Raw genomic sequence first — 17897 nt, forward strand, 5'->3', positions numbered from 1 at the left:
CACTTTATTATCCGAAGCAATCACTATTATCAACGTGGAATGCTGAGTCTAACTGACTAAAGAGAGAGGGTAAATTCCACTGATCAACTCTCATCTTTGTATCCATTTGAAGAAATAGAACCTTCTGCCAAAATGACCTCCAGGGAAAAGCTATCAAGATCCAGAGTTCAAACCATTCTTACTTAGTGTATTACTGGTCTCTTTCTATTGTTTCTAAATCAAACCTTTGCCATATATTTTCAATGAAGGTGCATCTGCCTCGTACAAAATAAGTCAGACTGGAGCAATAACAGGCAAAGATGCAGCTCTAGTGTGTACTGTTTTTTAAAGATCTGTGTCCTCGGGGCGCCTAGGTGGCTCAGTGGGTTAAGGCCTCTGCCTTCGGCTCAGGCTGTGGTCTCAGGGTCCTGGGATTGAGCCCCGCATAGGGCTCTCTGCTTGGCAGGGAGTCTGCTTTCCCCCTTTCTCTCTGTCTGCCTCTGCCTACTTGTGATCTCTGTCAAATAAATAAATAAATAAATCTTTAAAAAAAAAAGAAAACGAAAAAAAGATCTGTGTCCTCTCTTTTCACTTACACCTGGTCTGGATGCAATGATGGGCAACGGATTCATAGAGAATAATTACTTTAAGTAACAACAATACACACCTCCCTTTACTTATCAAGGATTTTGATCCCCTTACTCTAAGTATCTTTTTACGTGATTAAATATACCTTGCCCACAGTCGCCAGCATCAAACCCACAGGACAAGACATTGCAAGCTTGGTCACAGAACTTATCAGCAAGCCAGGAATTCGCACATCCTTGATTACAGTAAGAGACACTATTTAGTCCTCCGCCAAACTGCCAGGGCTGTCCAATTCCAATACTGCCGGTACCCCCGCCTCCTGCAGCATAGCGACTCCCACCATTGTTACCTGTAGGGGGAGGAGGAAGACAGAATCTTGCTGTGCTTATTATCTTGGAAAAGGACTGTTCCTTCTTTCTCAGTAGTGCTATCAAGGTTGATGCCTGCATTTCAGTCAGAAAAGGTTCACCCCATTCTTTAGCAGAAATTTTCATGTATCTTAAGAAGAAAACAAACTGAAAAGGGAAAAATCACTTGACAGGGGACTGGGCATGGGATGACCAGGCCTTGGCACTTAGAGCCGTGCAACCTTGAAGTACAAACTGGCCTACAGGGGCATGTGGAGGTGCATGTGGAGGAGCAGAGAAACAGGAGGAGATTATTCTAAAGACGGACCGTCAGAACTGCCAAAACGTGTCTAATATGGGGTGCCAGCCTCATCATCGAACCTTAACGTTCTATTAGGGGCTGACGTCTCTGGACTGCACAGATCTTCTTGGCATGTCTGTGTTCTCTCACTGAGGCTGCTTACATTTTTCAAAAGTGCATCAGACAGAACACAACTTAAAGCTTTGTTTCTTCTAATACTTCGCACTTTTTCAAATCTGTTTCTGTAAATGGAATATAGGGATGATAATATCTGTGCACATACTGTCTCCTTCTTAGGTGACTGAGAAATTCAAGTGGGTAAAGGAAAATGCATTATAAACTCAAATGCTTGATAAACTGAAAGGCAATCAATAAATGTAAAAACATGCTATTATAAACAAATACAGATATAACCATGTAAGAGAGAGAAGATGCTGAAGAGATCACTGACAGAAAGCTGCTGCTGAAAGCCACCAGCCTTGAGCTCCTAGGAACCAGGTAGAGTGATTCTTGCTTTTGAGATTACATAATTAAAGATATTCCTGATTTTTTAATTTCACATAATAAAAGGCATTTTCAAGTGCAGGGCCAGCCTGGGAATATGCCCTCAACAATGGAGAATATGAAAAACCGAGCCACCGGGAATGTGAGTCATTACATCCACAATCTATGGATTACTCTATGTATTGTTTTAACACAGGAAGAATGTTTAACTCACTATACCTATTCAGTGATGATATGAATGAAAAAAAGTCAGTGAACATGAATAAATTACATGTGAGCACATCATTACCAGAGCAGTCACCACCATCCCAGTCACAGGCTGAATTATTGCAAGCCTTGTCACAATAGCCGTCTTTAATCCAGGAACCCGGGCAGCCCTCAGCACAATTTGGCACAGGCCATGTCAAATAAACCTATGACAGAGCCAAAAAGAAAATAATATAGACACTTTCTAATTTCAAATTAGGATTCCTTTTAAAAAAAAAAGGAAAGAAACGGAGCCTCCAGTAAAGGTTACGATTCTCCCTGGGCCGGCCACCCGCATCCCCGTGGTGTATTTTTACACTGTTTGCTGCAGCAGTTTACAGAGTCCTGCTACAGTCAATGACTCTTACTGAGCACATCTGCTCTTTTTCATGACTCAAGGAAAGCAGACAAGGACTCAACTCATGGATTGGTTTATAATCTATCTTGAAATAAAAAAAAAGCAACACATCAGACTTAAAGATAAGTACAAATGTGTGCCAAAGCAGGTAGAAAGTATATCACACGTTCACTGCTTTTCTGTGACAACTGTCATTAATTCCTAAATGTAATTCCTCAATGTGTTTACCCATGATCTTGTCAGATGAACTCTCAATACCCTTATCTCCGTGCATAGGTCCTGCAATAAATGATGTTAGCGCAGTGTTCTAAGTTGTGAACTCGCCTTTTAAAGTGAGTGACATGGTATGTGGTAACCTTTTAAAATAAATTAATTTAAAAAATACACCCCATGCCTCTGCATGCTCCATCTATTTGGAATGCCTTTCTTCATCTAGTTAACTCTTACTTGTTCTTCAAAGTTCACTCAATTCAGATGGGAATCTAGCCCTGTCTGGTTTCAAACTCCTGGGCAGCCATGCCTTCCCACTGAGGGCACACCTGCCAACATCGAAATCACTGTTCCTAGTTACTGATTTTGTCTGTCTCTCCTGCCAAGCCACAGCTCACCCTGTCAGCCCTACAAACACAGAGGAGGCAACTCAACAGGGACGGAGAGAAGGGGCACACTGGGGTGGCATAAACAGCAAGAGGAAAAGTAGTTTTGTGCAATTAGCATTTCCAGTTGCAGGATTCTGTAACTTTAAAGTTTATGGTAGTAATTCTCCAACTTTTCACTGAATCCTAACAGGGCCACAGGGGTATTCCTAGTGTCCCCAGTATGCAGACAGGAAACACACGTAATCATTGCCCAGGACCATCCTCAATTATTGGCCCCTCTGTCTGTGCTCATAACGACTTCTCAGTCATACCTCTCAACGTCAAGGGAGACTGCTGCCCTACATGAAATTACACCCATGTCCGTAAGTGGAAAATTGAACTCACTTTTTATCTTGGCCATTTTGCTAATGTTCTAATGATGATTTTGTATTTCATAGTGGTTTTGCTTTCTCTGCTATTGCTGTAGTAGAAAATACAGGAGGTGCGGTCTGGGTGTCTGACAATGTAGGGAAGCAAAAAACTACTAAGGAACATTTTTTGTCCTCCCAAATTGTTAACTCTCCTGAGTTTAGCACTCAAAAATGCTTATTTGACCCAAACGGTATATAGAGTAGTATGTATACTGTTTTCCTGATCTGTTTATAACTTCTAAATGACTTCTAAGCTAGGCATCCTTTCCTCTCAGGCACTCACCTTCTGGCCTTTGGAGTGACTATAAAAATCATCCGGCCAAACATCCTTCCCAAACATGACATCATCGTTCAGATAAATAAACTTCTGGGACAGCCCTTCAATGCGATGAATGTGACTTTCAATAGCAGGTGAACTAAAGGTAGGCAAGTGGCTCAAGTTTCTAAAAACATCCTTTAAGCAAACAACAACAAAGGCAAGAGAAAAAGAGGGTGGATGAGAATTATTTCATTTTGTTTTCCTTTTTGGAAGGAAGGAAGGGAGATAAGTAGAACAGTCAAAGGGGATGGAGGTGGGGAGGATGAGGGAAAAGGGAATAAAATTAGGGATAGGTGAAGGACAGAAAAGGAAACCACAGCCTTGTGATGACATGGAAAGTCATGGACCTGGTGTGTGACTATTGTCACTCGAGGATTATCAAGGTTCAGCCAAGATGGAATCTGTCCATTGGTGACAATGAAAATATTCCGAACCCACGGAGCATGCCTCTCAATGGATCGCAGTGAATATCTCAGTTCTTCGTTATCTTCAAAACGGCTGGCAGAAACATCTTCATCCTGCTTAGACTGAAAAGAACATTTCACATGTGAAAATGTAAAATACTGCTTAAGTCACACCTTTCCTCCTGGTTGTCCCCTCTGCCAGATCTGCTCTCAGGGTGCTCTGGCAGACTTCTAAAGACTGAGTCCTACATTTGAACATCACAAAAAATGCAAAACACTAAGCATATTTAAAACAACAAAAATACCCAACACTTCTTTTGTACTTTTTTAGAGAAGGTTCTTGGATCTGATTCTAGGGCAATTCAGTTAATATTAACCAATGGCAATGACTAGAAAATTAGAAAAGTTCCAATCAACTCAACTCTCTGTAAGTCCTCTTCCTCCTTCAAATATAATGACTTATAAATCCATAAATCTAAACCCTTGATTAGGGTTTAGAAAGGATCTCTGCTTCCCTTACCTGGCTAATTGCACTCAGGTCCCATAATAAATATGCAGGACTTATAGTCAGTTCTTTTCCATCAATAGTCATGTTCTTCTTAGTCTGCTTATTCAGTTCTTGGAACTCTTTTGGGTTATTCAGTTTTAGAAGTGCTACACTGGCTTCTGAATATAACTGTAACTGTAAAATAACAAAAGGTTACATGTAGAAAAACTGAGCCTCAAAAAAGAGACACCTCTAAATTCCCAGTTTGATTTTTAATCTTTAAATGTATATAACACGTATAATGCATACTTAAATCTACATTATGTATGTTTAAAGTTTAATTCTGGCTCTCTATATAGATTATGAACTAGTAAGCTTATGATCACCAAAAGAAGATGTAAACAGGCCAGACACACTTTCCAAATGAGTGGAAGAACCCAGGTAATGTAAAACAGAGGGAGTGGTGGAGTTCTGGCACATGGGACATTTCAGGCCGAACCCAAAAGCCGCAGTCAATACTCAATATTGACAAGTGCAGCAAGATCTCCTAAAAGGCCAGAATCCCCATGTGTTCTATGAAATCTCCCCATTTTCAATGCTGGCTCAAATGTTTTCAATTGTCCTGCTTTCAAACAAAACACAACTGGTCACCAGCTGTGACCTCTGTTCTAGAATATCACCAACTGCTTATACTGGAGGAAACCCTGCGATGTAACATTGCTGGGATTGGTAGAAACAAGCCTGCAAGCACAGTCTCCAAACTTTTGTGAGTCACGTCTAAGAGGAATGTCTCTGACAGGGATGCTTGAACAGTCTCCATAGGAAAAGCACCTTCTGGGGCAGAGCTTTCAAAGAAGTCATCAGTCTAAGATGACTACAAACATCATGTTTTACAAATAGGCTTTCTACCACTACCAGATCCGCTTAAAAAGATGGGGGTGAGAACTCCTTCTCCTAACAGGGCCAGATTCTTAATTAATTAGTTAATTAATTAATTGCAGAGCAAATGCAAATAATTATGAGCTCCTCCTGAGCTCTCATATATGCTACCTGACTAAATTTAGCTCATCTTTCCAAGTTTCCTGAGTTTATGATGTCAAAAATGAGAAGTTCAAGTTGAAATTTCATTTATATTTTCCCCCTTATCACAAACTGCATGTGGGTGTTTGGGTGCATACATGCGAAGGTGTGTACTATCTTCCTGATTGATTACTTTCCTTCACCCTGACAGCACCTGGTATATACTGAGCACTCACTGAAGGTCAGCTCTCACTGCTGTTATCCTGCCTCAGTGTGTGGGGGGCAGGTGGGAGGCAGGACAAACATTCTTCTATCCGACTATGTACTGAGTCTCACTGCCTGCCCCAGCCTTCCCCTGCTCCATCCTTCCCTCCCACAGTGGCTCCCGCAGCACCTCGGAGAGCTCCGTGAAACAGAACAATCACTAAATTTTTAATGAATGTAGTACTTTAATACTCAAATTTAAATTTTATTGGGCAGATACCCTTATATTAATATCTTCTATACAAATACTTTGAAATTTCATAGACATTTTCCTGACTAGAGCCATGAAAACTAAAGAGCTTAAGGGAATATTTCTATGTTGAAAAACCTTTTCTGCCACCATAATCAACCAAGTTGTGAGTGGTGAAAAGGGCAGGGAGAAGTATCCTCCGCTAGCCACTAGGTGGCACCCTAGTCATGGACATCTGCAGGAAGAGAGGCGGTGGCAAGGAAAAGTGGGTGTAGTAAATACTGAATGCTGGATTAGCTTGGGCAGCTGCTTCCATTCACAGCTTCTTACATGGAATTAGTAAGTTTATCTAAATTCTTTAAATTATAAGTTTCTCAAAGAGAAAAACTACACCCACCCACTGAAGGCCCACAACAGGCAAGATGACTGAGAAGTAAAGGTCTGCTACTTTTAAGCCAGAGATTTCAGGGTATGTGTTACTAGAGCATTATCTAGCATAATGGATCGATACACCTATACATGGTAGCATAAGGTTAGGGAAAAAAACATGCCTCTAATACAAGTGAAAACAAACTCATTCCAGTAACTTGACAACTCAAGAGTTTTCTAAAACTTAAGTCAGTTCCAGAGTTGCTTTAATCTATGGGAAGTGTCTATTTTAGGAGTAAAACCAAAACAAAGGGTACCATACTTTATAAGAGCAGGCGTGTAACACAGTTTCAGGCAAGTCACTAAAAGGGGCATTAATACAGTTATTACAATTATCTGTTACCTTGAATGTGCCCTGAACAGAAGTCGGAGGTAACCAAGTTCAGGAAGGACAATATGCGCTCCCATCCCCCCAGCACTGTCCTTCCTGCCAGAGTCAACACCCTGGGCAGCCTTCAAGGATCCATGTAGCCTCTTTCTCTATGGGAACCTCCCCCATGTCTCTGATCTACACAGACTTTACCTGCCTCTACATGCCAACTTTGGAGGTCTGTACTACTCTCCTTGCTAACTCACCTATCTTACTTTGCTACTTGAATACTTGACATGCACACATATTGCCTCCAAAACATGATTCTAAGTGCAAAGCCGTATGGTAATCATTAGGGGTACACAGGTGAGCAAGTAATATCCATCTTGTGTTGCTCGTACCCAGGCAGGGCCTCCAGAGCAGAACTGAGCACTGGGTGGAGGCCACAGACCTAGGCCAAGGCCTCCTGAAGAACCTTGGGAGAGCAAGACAGTCTACCCCATTCAGGTCCTAAAGTCCAGTGTCTAATAACCCCTTCCTCCCACATGCCACAAAGTACCTCTAACAACATACCCCAAACTGAGCTCTCAGTTTCCTTCCCAAAAAATCTGCTTCTCCTACTGAGGCTAGGAATGTGGTTAAAGCCATCACTTCCATCTTCACTACTAACATCCACTTCCCCTTTCATTTTTCCTTCCCTCTCCCCAACAGCTAATAAGTCACAGGGTCATGCTGAGTGTTTCTCGCAGATGTTTTTAGAACCATTTTCTTTACTGGCACCACTTCCAGGACAGTTGCTGAACCTGAACATCTTGCTGGGCTATGGCTGCAGTGGCTAAACTGGTTTTCTGCCCAGGCTCATCTTGCTTAATCTCTACCACCATACCTTCACCTACTATGTTCCTTAGAAACAGATCAAGGGCTCCTCCTAAGGATGCCCCTTGCCTCCAGGATAAAGTTGGGCTCCTTATCAGATCTTTCCCAATCTGGCCTCAATCTCTTTTCCCAATCTCAGCACCAGGAAAATCCCCGTCTGGTGGCTGTCTGCCAAAAATAGCTGCCTTGGTTTTCTGGAAACCACTGACTTGCAAACCTCCAGCCCTTTGCTCAGGCTGTTCCCTCTTGCAGGAATGGTCTTTCCCACCCCCTTCTCTGCTGGGAGAATGGCTGCTGTGTCCAGGGCCCAGCTAAAATGTCTTGTATTCTACAAAGCCTTCCGTGCACCAGTACACCTAAAACCCAGGTATGCTTACACCACTTCGTATAAACACTTACTTGGAAGTGATCGTGCCCCAAAATTATGTAAATGCTTTATTCACTCAGTGATCCTTAACACAGTCCCGGCACAAAGCAGACATTTACTAAAAGCTCATACTCTAAATGGCCTGGGAATCCAATGACAGGAAACTTCTTTCTCAAGGTATTCAAAATAAAACCAGGAAGAGGAACCTACAGAAAGTCAGTCACTTGAAGGATTAGCTTTAAATGCTGATCCACTCCCCTTCTATTCTTCCCCTTTCTCATTTTCTCTCTAATCTCCCCAAACCAGAATTTCTAATCCCTGAAGTTCATTGCAGGTGTTAGCATCATGAAAATGACCTGTAATGAATGTTATGGCTAATTAGCTTGACCCTCTGAGGAGGTGCTAGCGTCCACAAAGACAAGTCTGGGAATCCAAATAAATCTCTGGACAGTGAATGAACAGTGCAAGGGGGCACATCACTGTGCGCAGAGCCTGTTGGTACTCCTCATCCAAATCAAGTTATTACCCCACCCTACCTCTACGCACACACCACACTCCATACCACCCAAAAACAGTTTGCTGAAGGATCAACAACTACTTGGACTGGCATTCTTTGGCAGCACCCACCCGTGTGTGTGTCAGCAAACACTGGGAAGCAGCTGCAGCAGGCAAAGAAAAGTCAAACTTGACTGGGGAACAGAGATACGTCACGAACCTTCTTTCCTTTAAAAACATATTACAGGGCGCCTGGGTGACTCAGTTGGTTAAGCAACTGCCTTCGGCTCAGGGCATGATCCTGGAGTTCCGGGATCGAGTCCCAGGTTGGGCTCCTTGCTCAGCGGGAGGTCTGCTTCTCCCTCTGACCCTCCCCCTTCTCATGCTCTCTCTCTCTCATTCTCTCTCAAATAAATAAATAATTAATTAGAATTTTTTTAAAAAACCATATTACAGTTGCAATCATATAAACAGATTCAAGAATGTCATTCTTGGGATGCCTGGGTGGCTCAGTTGGTTAAGCAGCTGCCTTCAGCTGGGGTCATGATCCCAGGGTCCTGCATCAGGCTCACTGCTCAGTGGGGGGGCCTGCTTCTCCCTCTGCCTGCTGCTCCCCCACTTGTGCACTCTCTGACAAGTTAAAGGGAACGTTGTGGATGGGGCAGGGCATTAAAAAACATGGTCAAGACAGGAACTAGGTAAGAACTCTCCGAACAAGGCTCTCCATTACCACTGCCCTGCCATCTCCATCTTGCACCTCCAATTGTTAACTGACACCAACAGAAGGAAGTAAGAGTCAGGAACCTGATCAATGTGGCAAAATTCAAAGAATGTTTCCTTGTTCTTTAATGAAGAAAACCAGACCCTAAAAAATTCTGAGCCCAGATCTTTATGCCTTCTATTCTAGAAGAAAAGTATTCACGTTTTACAATCTGCAATGCTTCTGACAGAACTACAGGTATCTTGACATAAGGTCAGAAGGAAAGAACACCATACAACAGGGCAAGTGGGTCTAAAAACAATAAATGTTAAGGTAAAGGCATGTCTCAGGGGCAGCCTCCAAAGTCAACTCTAACTAATGGCATCAAAGTGTGAAGAGTTAATAGGTATAAATCCCCAAATACATTAGTGGCTTGATTAGCTATTTATGAATAAAGGTTTCACATTATCAACCATTCCAAATACCTGAAGCATACTCCCTTTATGAGTGAAGGCTCTTAATAAATACACAGGTTGCATTGTTAAACAAATGAATCATGTTTCTGTCTGAGAAACCAGCAAACCAAGACTCTTAAATTTTTGCCCGAATAAAAAGTAAAGAGTAAGGATCTTCTGTAAAGAAAGAGCCATCTTCATGACAATCCTGTGGCAGAAGAGACCCTCTGTGCATATGACTGTCAGCTCTACTATAACGAAATGGACCACAAGAGAAGAGTCATGCATTAAATGAAATGTGCTATACTCATTGCTCTGTTTCCTATGCTCTTACCAGTTTTATTTTAGAAGAAAGATTTTCTGGCAATTTTGTTTTTAGTTGATTTGTTTCCTTGAATGTCAGTGGAAATCCACTCAGAAAAGCCAAATCTTGCATTAGCACTAACCCAGGGACTTCTTTATCTGTGGTCTAAAATAAGAGGGGGAAAACACAACTCACTTTCCACATCATAAGGCTGGTGAAAACTTATAGCCTCAAAATCAGAATATTAAGATTACTTAAATCAGCATTCATTAATACTTATAAGCCAGGCTCAGAGAAAAAGTATACATTAATTAGCCTTTCAAGGTAAAACAGCTTTACTACTTATACTTTTATTCTAGTCTACTGCATAAATAAATACAGTTAATTTAAAATAACATACCAAATAGCCCCTCCAAACTGTATGTCTGCTGTTTCCTTTAAATATTTCACTCTGGGCATCTTCAACTACAATAAAGAATACAATAAGCAAGCATGTTTTCAATGAATACTTAACTATGATACCTGCCAAAAACACTACACAATATTTTGAGAGCTGTTATAGCAGTAAAATACATGGTCTCAAAAACAGGTGGTTGGGGGAGACAAGTTCAACCCATCCAACAAAAGGGGAATGATGTAATACCAGTGCACAATTAAATGTTAAATTCTGCGGTACTGAAGAGGAAGCTCATATAGGCAGCAGAAACATGAAAATGATAGAATGACAGAATCACAGATGTCAGAGCAAACATATGTAATTAAAAAAAAAAAAAAACAAAAAAAACAACCCTGGATAGAATAAAACATTTGGGAGTGGTGAGTACAAGAAGGGTAACCAGAAGGGGGCTCTTGACAGCCAGGCCAAAGGCATCTAGATTAACAGCGGGGAGTGACTTTAAATTCTAGGGTTCCCCAACGGTCACAGGGAATTCCTAATATTCATCTGGTAAGGCTGAATAGAGCAGATTAAGTTAAGGATGGAGAGGGCCAATGACACAGCCCAACTGGGAGAAAGTTCCTAAATGAGAGGGACAAATAAAATCAGCAACTTGATCCTGACATATGGAGATCCCAGATCTTAGAAAACAGAAGAGAGGTCAGAGGGCTATAATCTGCAAAATGGTCATAGAAAAAAGCAGGGTCCAGCCTGGCAAGATGGCTGTCAGTTCTGGGCAAGAGTCTCAGATGTATTGTAAAAAACAAAATTGGTGAGCAATAAAAAAAATGAAAGCTTTTGCAGTATACTGTTAATCTTTAAGGGAAGCATTGAGCATTAAGAGTAGGAGTTCATTATTTATCAGATATGCACCTCCCTGGCTCCCCCCAACCCCCACTGACATGGGAGGTTCTGCACTGGTCGATCAGAGCATTCTAATAGATGTGGTTTAGCTATCTGTAAATAATCTCAGCAAAGGTAACTAATGACATCTCATGTCATCTTTATGGATATAACAGAGACTTAGCCTAGATCTCAAGTTTGGTGGAGAATAAACCAATTCTGACTAAAGAATGAAATCATAAAACTACTATCAACGTAAAGAGAGGATTTAGAGGTCTGCCATAGGTTCTGTCTTGTTCAATGATCCATCAAAGTTTTAGAAGACACAGAAGACATGCTTGAAGAATGTGTGGATTTACACGAAGCAGACAGAGAAGTAATTATTCTGAATAATGTACTAGGAGTTCCCCAAAGTTCTTACTATTTGGAACAACAAGTCAAACCTAGCAAAATGAAACCTCCTACAAAGACCTTTAACTTGGCACCAAAAACCAACTATGTAAGCATAAATTGGCAAGTATTTGAGCATTAGCGTGTATTGTTTCTTTTTTCTTCTCTTTTTCATCTTCCTCATCATGGGTCTTGAACCCACAACTTTAAGATCAAGACTTACATGCTCTACCAACTGAGCCAACCAGACATCCCTTTATTAAGTTTTTTAAAAAAGACTTAGGAGTTTTAAGTCCAGGGCGAGGTCAGTATGTCAACAATGTACTATGGCCATACTGAATTTCCACTGTAATTCTGTGCTTTTGAACTGGAGGACTTAGGATAAGAAAAGTGGTATTCCCCAACACCAACCCATGAGTAAATCCTGTTGGGCTGACCTTCAAAATGCCCAGAATCCAACCTCTCCTCACCACTACTCTGATCCACGCCACCCTCCCCCTTACCTGAATTGTTACAACCTTTGCCCCTCCTCAGTTTATTCCCACCACAGCAGCCAGACTGATCCTTTTGGAACATGAGTTCAATCACATCACTCCTATACTCAAAACCCTACAATAACTGCTCACTGCATTTTTTTAAAAAAGATTTTATTTATTTGACAGAGAGAGAATAAGCACACAAGCAGGAGGAACAGCAGAGGGGGGAGAGAGAAGCAGACTGCTGAGCAGGGAGCCCTACATGGGGCTCGATCCCAGAACCCTGGGGTCATGACCTGAGCCGCAGGCAGACACTTAACCTAGACTGAGCCACCAGGCGCCCCTGCTCATCACATTCTGAGTTAAAGCCAAAGTCCTTGTCATGGCTGCCAGGGCCGATCCCACCAGTTTTCCCATTACTTCTCTAGGCTCATCTTTTGCCCCCTTCCCTTGTTCACTCATGGGCATAGAAAGCCCAGTCACAGAGGCCTTTCTGCTCTTCTTGAAATATGCCAAACACACCCCTGACTCAGGGTCTTTGCACTGGCTCATCCACTTAACTGAATCACTCCTTGTCCATATATTCACACTGCTGGCCCTCTCATATTCTTGAAATTTTCACTTGGAAGTCACCTTCTTGGTAAGTCTGCCTTTATTACCCAGTTTCCTCTGCTCAATTTTTCTCTACACCACTTGTCTTCTGCAAACATAATTTACTTGTATTCTGTATTTATTGTGTCTCCCTCTGTTGAGATGTAAACTCAATGCAGGCAAAGATTTCTGTCCATTTCTTCACTGTTGCACTTTCAGCTCTGAGAACAGTACTTGGCACATGGTATACACTAAAAAAATAACAAACAGTCCTGCTCTCTCTGCAAATGAACCACCTGAAAAAAATGTTCTATTCCAGCTGACACACTTTAAAAGTAACAGAAACCATGGGGCGCCTGGGTAGTATAGTCGGATGAGCTTCTGACTCTTGGTTTCAGCGCAGGTCATGATCTCAGGGTCATGACATGGAGCCCCACATCAGGCTCCTTGCTTGGTGTGGAGTCTGCTTGAAACTCTTTCTCTCTCTCTCCTTCCGCCCCTCCCCCATGCTCACTCTCTTTCTCTAAAATAAATAAATCTATAAAAATAAAAAAATAAATAAAAGCAAATGAAACCAAAGCTCACTCTGAGAAGAATAAACTAGGACACAGATAAGCCCCTAAGAGACAGCTAAAAGAATAGGAATGAGGGACGCCTGGGTGGCTCAGTTGGTTGGACGACTGCCTTCGGCTCAGGTCATGATCCTGGAGTCCCGGGATCGAGTCCCGCATCGGACTCCCAGCTCCATGGGGAGTCTGCTTCTCTCTCTGACCTTCTCCTCGTTCATGCTCTCTCTCAAGTAAATAAATAAAATCTTTAAAAAAAAAAAAAAAAAAAAAAAAAAAAAAAAAAAAGAATAGGAATGAAAAGAAATGTCACATGGGAAAGAGATTACATTAGTTCTGGAAGATCCCAACGGGTACAATTTAACCAGTGTGAGAAAGCTGTAAGGAAGCACTCCATAATTCCTTGTAAAGGTCAATGTAGTCCAAAGGCAAAATGAATTATCACAGGAGAAAATTCGTTTCCTATAAATCAAAGGGGATAAGCTTGACCGGAAAAACCACTTTGCTGAGCAATCCAGGCCCAGGCTGCAGGACTAGACTGTGCAACTGCTGAAGTCCTGTCTACTCTACAGAGCCTAGACCACAAGTACAGTGACACAGAATCGGAGGGGCAGAAAGGACACATTTCAGAAAGAGAAAAAAGCCAACAGCACTTGATGATGAACTTGAAAAAGGTTAAATGAGATAAATGGAACATCAAATGTGGATACAAATTTTTTATCTGTATCAGGGGTTGGCATTCTAGGGCCAAAATTTAGCCACTGCTTGTTTTAGTATGGCCCCAAGCTAAGAACGGTTTTGACATTTTAAAATGGCTAAATGTTAAATACTTATACAAAATATCTACATAATATCCTCCATGTTGCCTCTTGGCCCACAAAGCCTTAAAATATGTATTCTCTGGTTCTTTAAGAAAGAATTTGGCAATCCCTGATCTAGATAACTGAGGAGAATAAAGAGGGAGTCTGTGGTCCACTAGAAGTATAAGCTCCCTGATGGCCAGGATCTGTCTTTTGTTCTTTGCTATTTCTCTGTTACCTGGAACAACAACCAAAACAGAGCAGTTGCTCCACAAATCTTTACTGAACAAATGATTAAGCAGGGCAGTCAAACAGAAGCCCAAGTAGGAATTCAAAAACAGTGCTTAGAAGACTATAGTTTAATATAAAATTTATTTATATCAAAACTCACAACCTCATAAGTCTTTATTATGTTATAAAATTAGAGGAAAAATCCAAGATTCTCTCCACAGATGTTGTAACTGAGTTATAATTCTTAACATAATGTCATTCTTTCTTCTCCTCAGGTAAAACATTATCAAAGTACCTTAACTAATTTTAAAAAACAAAGCTAAATTTAGCAAAACAAGAAATCAAGATAATTTGCTGTAATTTGTCAAAGGTTATCCCTTTACTTTTCCTATATATTTAACTATAACTCAAATACAAAAATGTTATTTATACAAAATAATTCAGAAACAAATCTACAGTGTAAAGGTGGCGATATCTGCACTTAGAAAGGTTACAATTTTCTTTCAAATTACAAATAACTTAAGTGTCAGAAAGAAAGCATGATGTTAGACACTGTTCAGGACACAAATTGGTGAGTAATAAGGTCTCTGTGCTCGATTAAGAAATTAGATGAGGACACCATAAACTCCTGTGTAATCAAAAACTACGTTTTGGTGCACCTGGCTGGCACAGTCAGTTAAGCATCTGACTCTTGATTTTGCCTCAGGTCATGATCTCAGGCTCATGAGATGGAGCCTCACATCGGGCTCTGCACTCAGCATGAAGTCTGCTTGCATATTCTCTCTCTGCCTGCCCCTTCTAAAAAATAAGTAAATCTTAAACACATACACACACACACACACACACACACACACAGAAACCCAAGTTGTGAGTCACATTACAAGTACAAAAGGGAGACAGAAAGTAAAAATAAATAAAATCATTGTGAGTGTACTGTCCACGATCTTCAAGGAGACAGAGGTGGGGCTGGAAAGAACAGGAGGCAGGCTGGGAGAGGAGGAGGACCAGGAGAACAGCACCACACATGTGTGAAGACACGGGCAGCCTCAAGGAGATGCAGCAGGGCAGGGACACGAGGAACTAAGTGCAGAATCAAGGCTGAGTCCTGAACACCAGGAGGAGGAATCTGTATCCATGCAGAAAACAAATACATACTACTGTATTATCGTCTTCAAAAAGGAGGCAAACCAATAAAATCCGAGATTTCTGATTTATTCAGATTGCGTGCCAGGGAGATGGGAGAGAAACTTTACAGGTAGGCAGAGCAGCTAGGCGGCTATCACCGGGGCCTATGTGAAGGAATTCAGTCTGGTGTAGACAAAGTGAGCTAAGTAAAGGAGGGAATCATTTGTGAAAAACAAAAGCAAGTAACAGGGTGAGATAAATTATTAGTGATGGAGGTAAAAAGGAAGAACACATCAAAGATAAAAGATATTTCAAAGATTTAAGCTGGGAGGTATGACACAGAAAGAATGGGAACTTAAGAACAGGACTCAATGCTGTAAAAGGGACATGACCGTTTTCATTTTATACAGGTGAAACACATGTAGGCTCCAAGGAGAGAGGCTCAGGACAGAAGCATGAGAGACAACAGACCAGAGTAGACACAGGCTCACCAGCTCAGTGGCCAAGTGGGAGGACAGGATCTCGAATGTGTGTATTATTCTATCCAGAAATTACAATTTCAGTTCTATTATCTGACCAACAAACTGTATAATCAGATAATTCAGAATGTAAAATAAGAATCCTCCAGTATGCTCTGTTCAAACTGGAGAAAATAACTTGCTGAAGAGTTATATGGCAAAAAATAATAATAGTAATAAGCCTCCACAATAACTCAGAGCCAAGCGAATAAGGTATCAAATTTAAGGTCCTGACCACAGCACAGAAAGGCAAGTGTATAACAGGGAGTAAGATATATGGAATCCCTTTCTGAAGTTAGGGCTGAAATACAGTGGCAGCTCTTTTGTTTCTCCTTTTATGTTTTTAGTTTATCAAGTACTTCTTTAAAAACTGAATCATGTCTGTTCCATTTAGAATTTTGTTATTCAAACCATCAATGATGACATGAGTTTAAAATACCCATAGGAGATCTTACCATTCTTAGCACTGTCGAAAACAACAACTGAGACATTAGTGGAAGGGTTTTTTGGTTTTGCAACATTGACTATGTCACTGGCAGAATGAAAAGATGGATAAAGAGATGGCAGTTCCTTCAATGTGATGTTGGCTGGCAGAGCTGGATCCAGGACAAGCATTGGCACCTTGATGCAATGTGTCAGCAAACACTCCAACTGCTTCTCACTGGAAACAGACACCAACATGCTCAAAAACATTCTTGAAAAATTAATCAACATTGAAAAGCTTGTTTGTACATTAAATTTTCTAGATGTTTTTCTATATCCTATAAAAATCATATTTAATAAACACAAATCTTGTCAGGAATATAAAGATAGCAAGTATGATATAAAATTATTTTAAACAAGGGCAGCTTTAGAGCTTTAGAAAGTGCTTTCAAACTCCTATTAATATAATTGCCACCAAAATTTACTAACTCAAAGGTACACAAGAAATTAAGCATTTCACTACCATTTTAAATATTTTTCATAATTCCAATGAAGTCTATCATTAGGCAGATTAGGAAGTAGATAAATTCTGTTCACAGAGTGTCAGCCTACCAGATACAACTTACCAATTCACAAATACACTGGAAAGACATGACACTAATGTAAATAAAAGCAAATGCAACAAGGTTCTAAGATGAATGTTTCAGATATTTCTATCTAAACGAAAGGAATACCTAGAATAAACATAATACCTAAATAAACAATGGACAAAACACAGCTGGGGAACTCACAAAGTGGGAGCTGTGACTAGTTAATATGTAAAACTGTCCAACCACCGTAATATTTAAAGAAATGCAAAAGGAAACAATGAGGTATCACATTTTGTTTACTAAATTAGCATCCCTCAAAAAAAAGGACTCAGTGTTAGTGCAAGCACAGTACACCTATTCCTCTCAAACACTGCTGGTGTCACTGCAGGGGGGTATTTCCCATTTCCTCTCTGGAGAATTAATTTTATAGCATTTGCATGTGTCCTTATTCAGACCCATAAAAATTTATACATATGCTTCTTCCTCAGTAGTTTACTTTCAGGAATCTAGTCCAAGCAGAAAAAGAGAAACAAAACAGGGAAAACACATACACACACACACACACACACACAGAAAATGTGACAGACCCAAATATAAGATCACAAAATATTTACAATAGTGAAATACAGAAGTGCCCAACATTTAGTAAATTACAGTAGTTATTTTATGGAATATTATTAACTATTACAACTGAGAAGAAGCACCAAGATAATTTATCAACAGATATGTATAGACTATATAAATTTTAAAATGATACAAAATTGTACATGGGTTATAAATTATAAAAAAAAGATTATAAATAACGACTATAAACACATGCATGAAAAGGGAATAATATAATGATCACAGCTGAATGAGACCATAGAATTATGCGAGCCTATTTTTTTCACTGTCCTCTCAACCTTTCTGTAATGTGGCACTATTACTTTGACTACTTTAAAAATGTACTTATTTTA

At 40.5% G+C, this 17897-nt stretch overlaps 1 protein-coding gene across 1 annotated transcript in view; it reads right to left on the reverse strand.

Moving 5' to 3' along the window:
• The window catches only part of GNPTAB (N-acetylglucosamine-1-phosphate transferase subunits alpha and beta), a 75894-nt gene that overhangs the window by 21058 nt on the left and 36939 nt on the right, over positions 1 to 17897 (reverse strand). Inside the window, exons 5-12 of the mRNA XM_059186667.1 lie at positions 16384 to 16589; positions 10353 to 10417; positions 9983 to 10117; positions 4576 to 4737; positions 3999 to 4178; positions 3616 to 3786; positions 2009 to 2132; positions 713 to 916 (exon numbers count right to left, since the gene is read on the reverse strand). Coding sequence (XP_059042650.1) covers positions 713 to 916; positions 2009 to 2132; positions 3616 to 3786; positions 3999 to 4178; positions 4576 to 4737; positions 9983 to 10117; positions 10353 to 10417; positions 16384 to 16589 — 1247 coding nt within the window. The remainder of the gene's footprint in view (positions 1 to 712; positions 917 to 2008; positions 2133 to 3615; positions 3787 to 3998; positions 4179 to 4575; positions 4738 to 9982; positions 10118 to 10352; positions 10418 to 16383; positions 16590 to 17897) is intronic.

This window comes from Mustela lutreola, chromosome 8 (genome assembly GCF_030435805.1).
Source record: "Mustela lutreola isolate mMusLut2 chromosome 8, mMusLut2.pri, whole genome shotgun sequence".
NCBI classification, from domain to species: Eukaryota; Metazoa; Chordata; class Mammalia; order Carnivora; family Mustelidae; genus Mustela; species Mustela lutreola.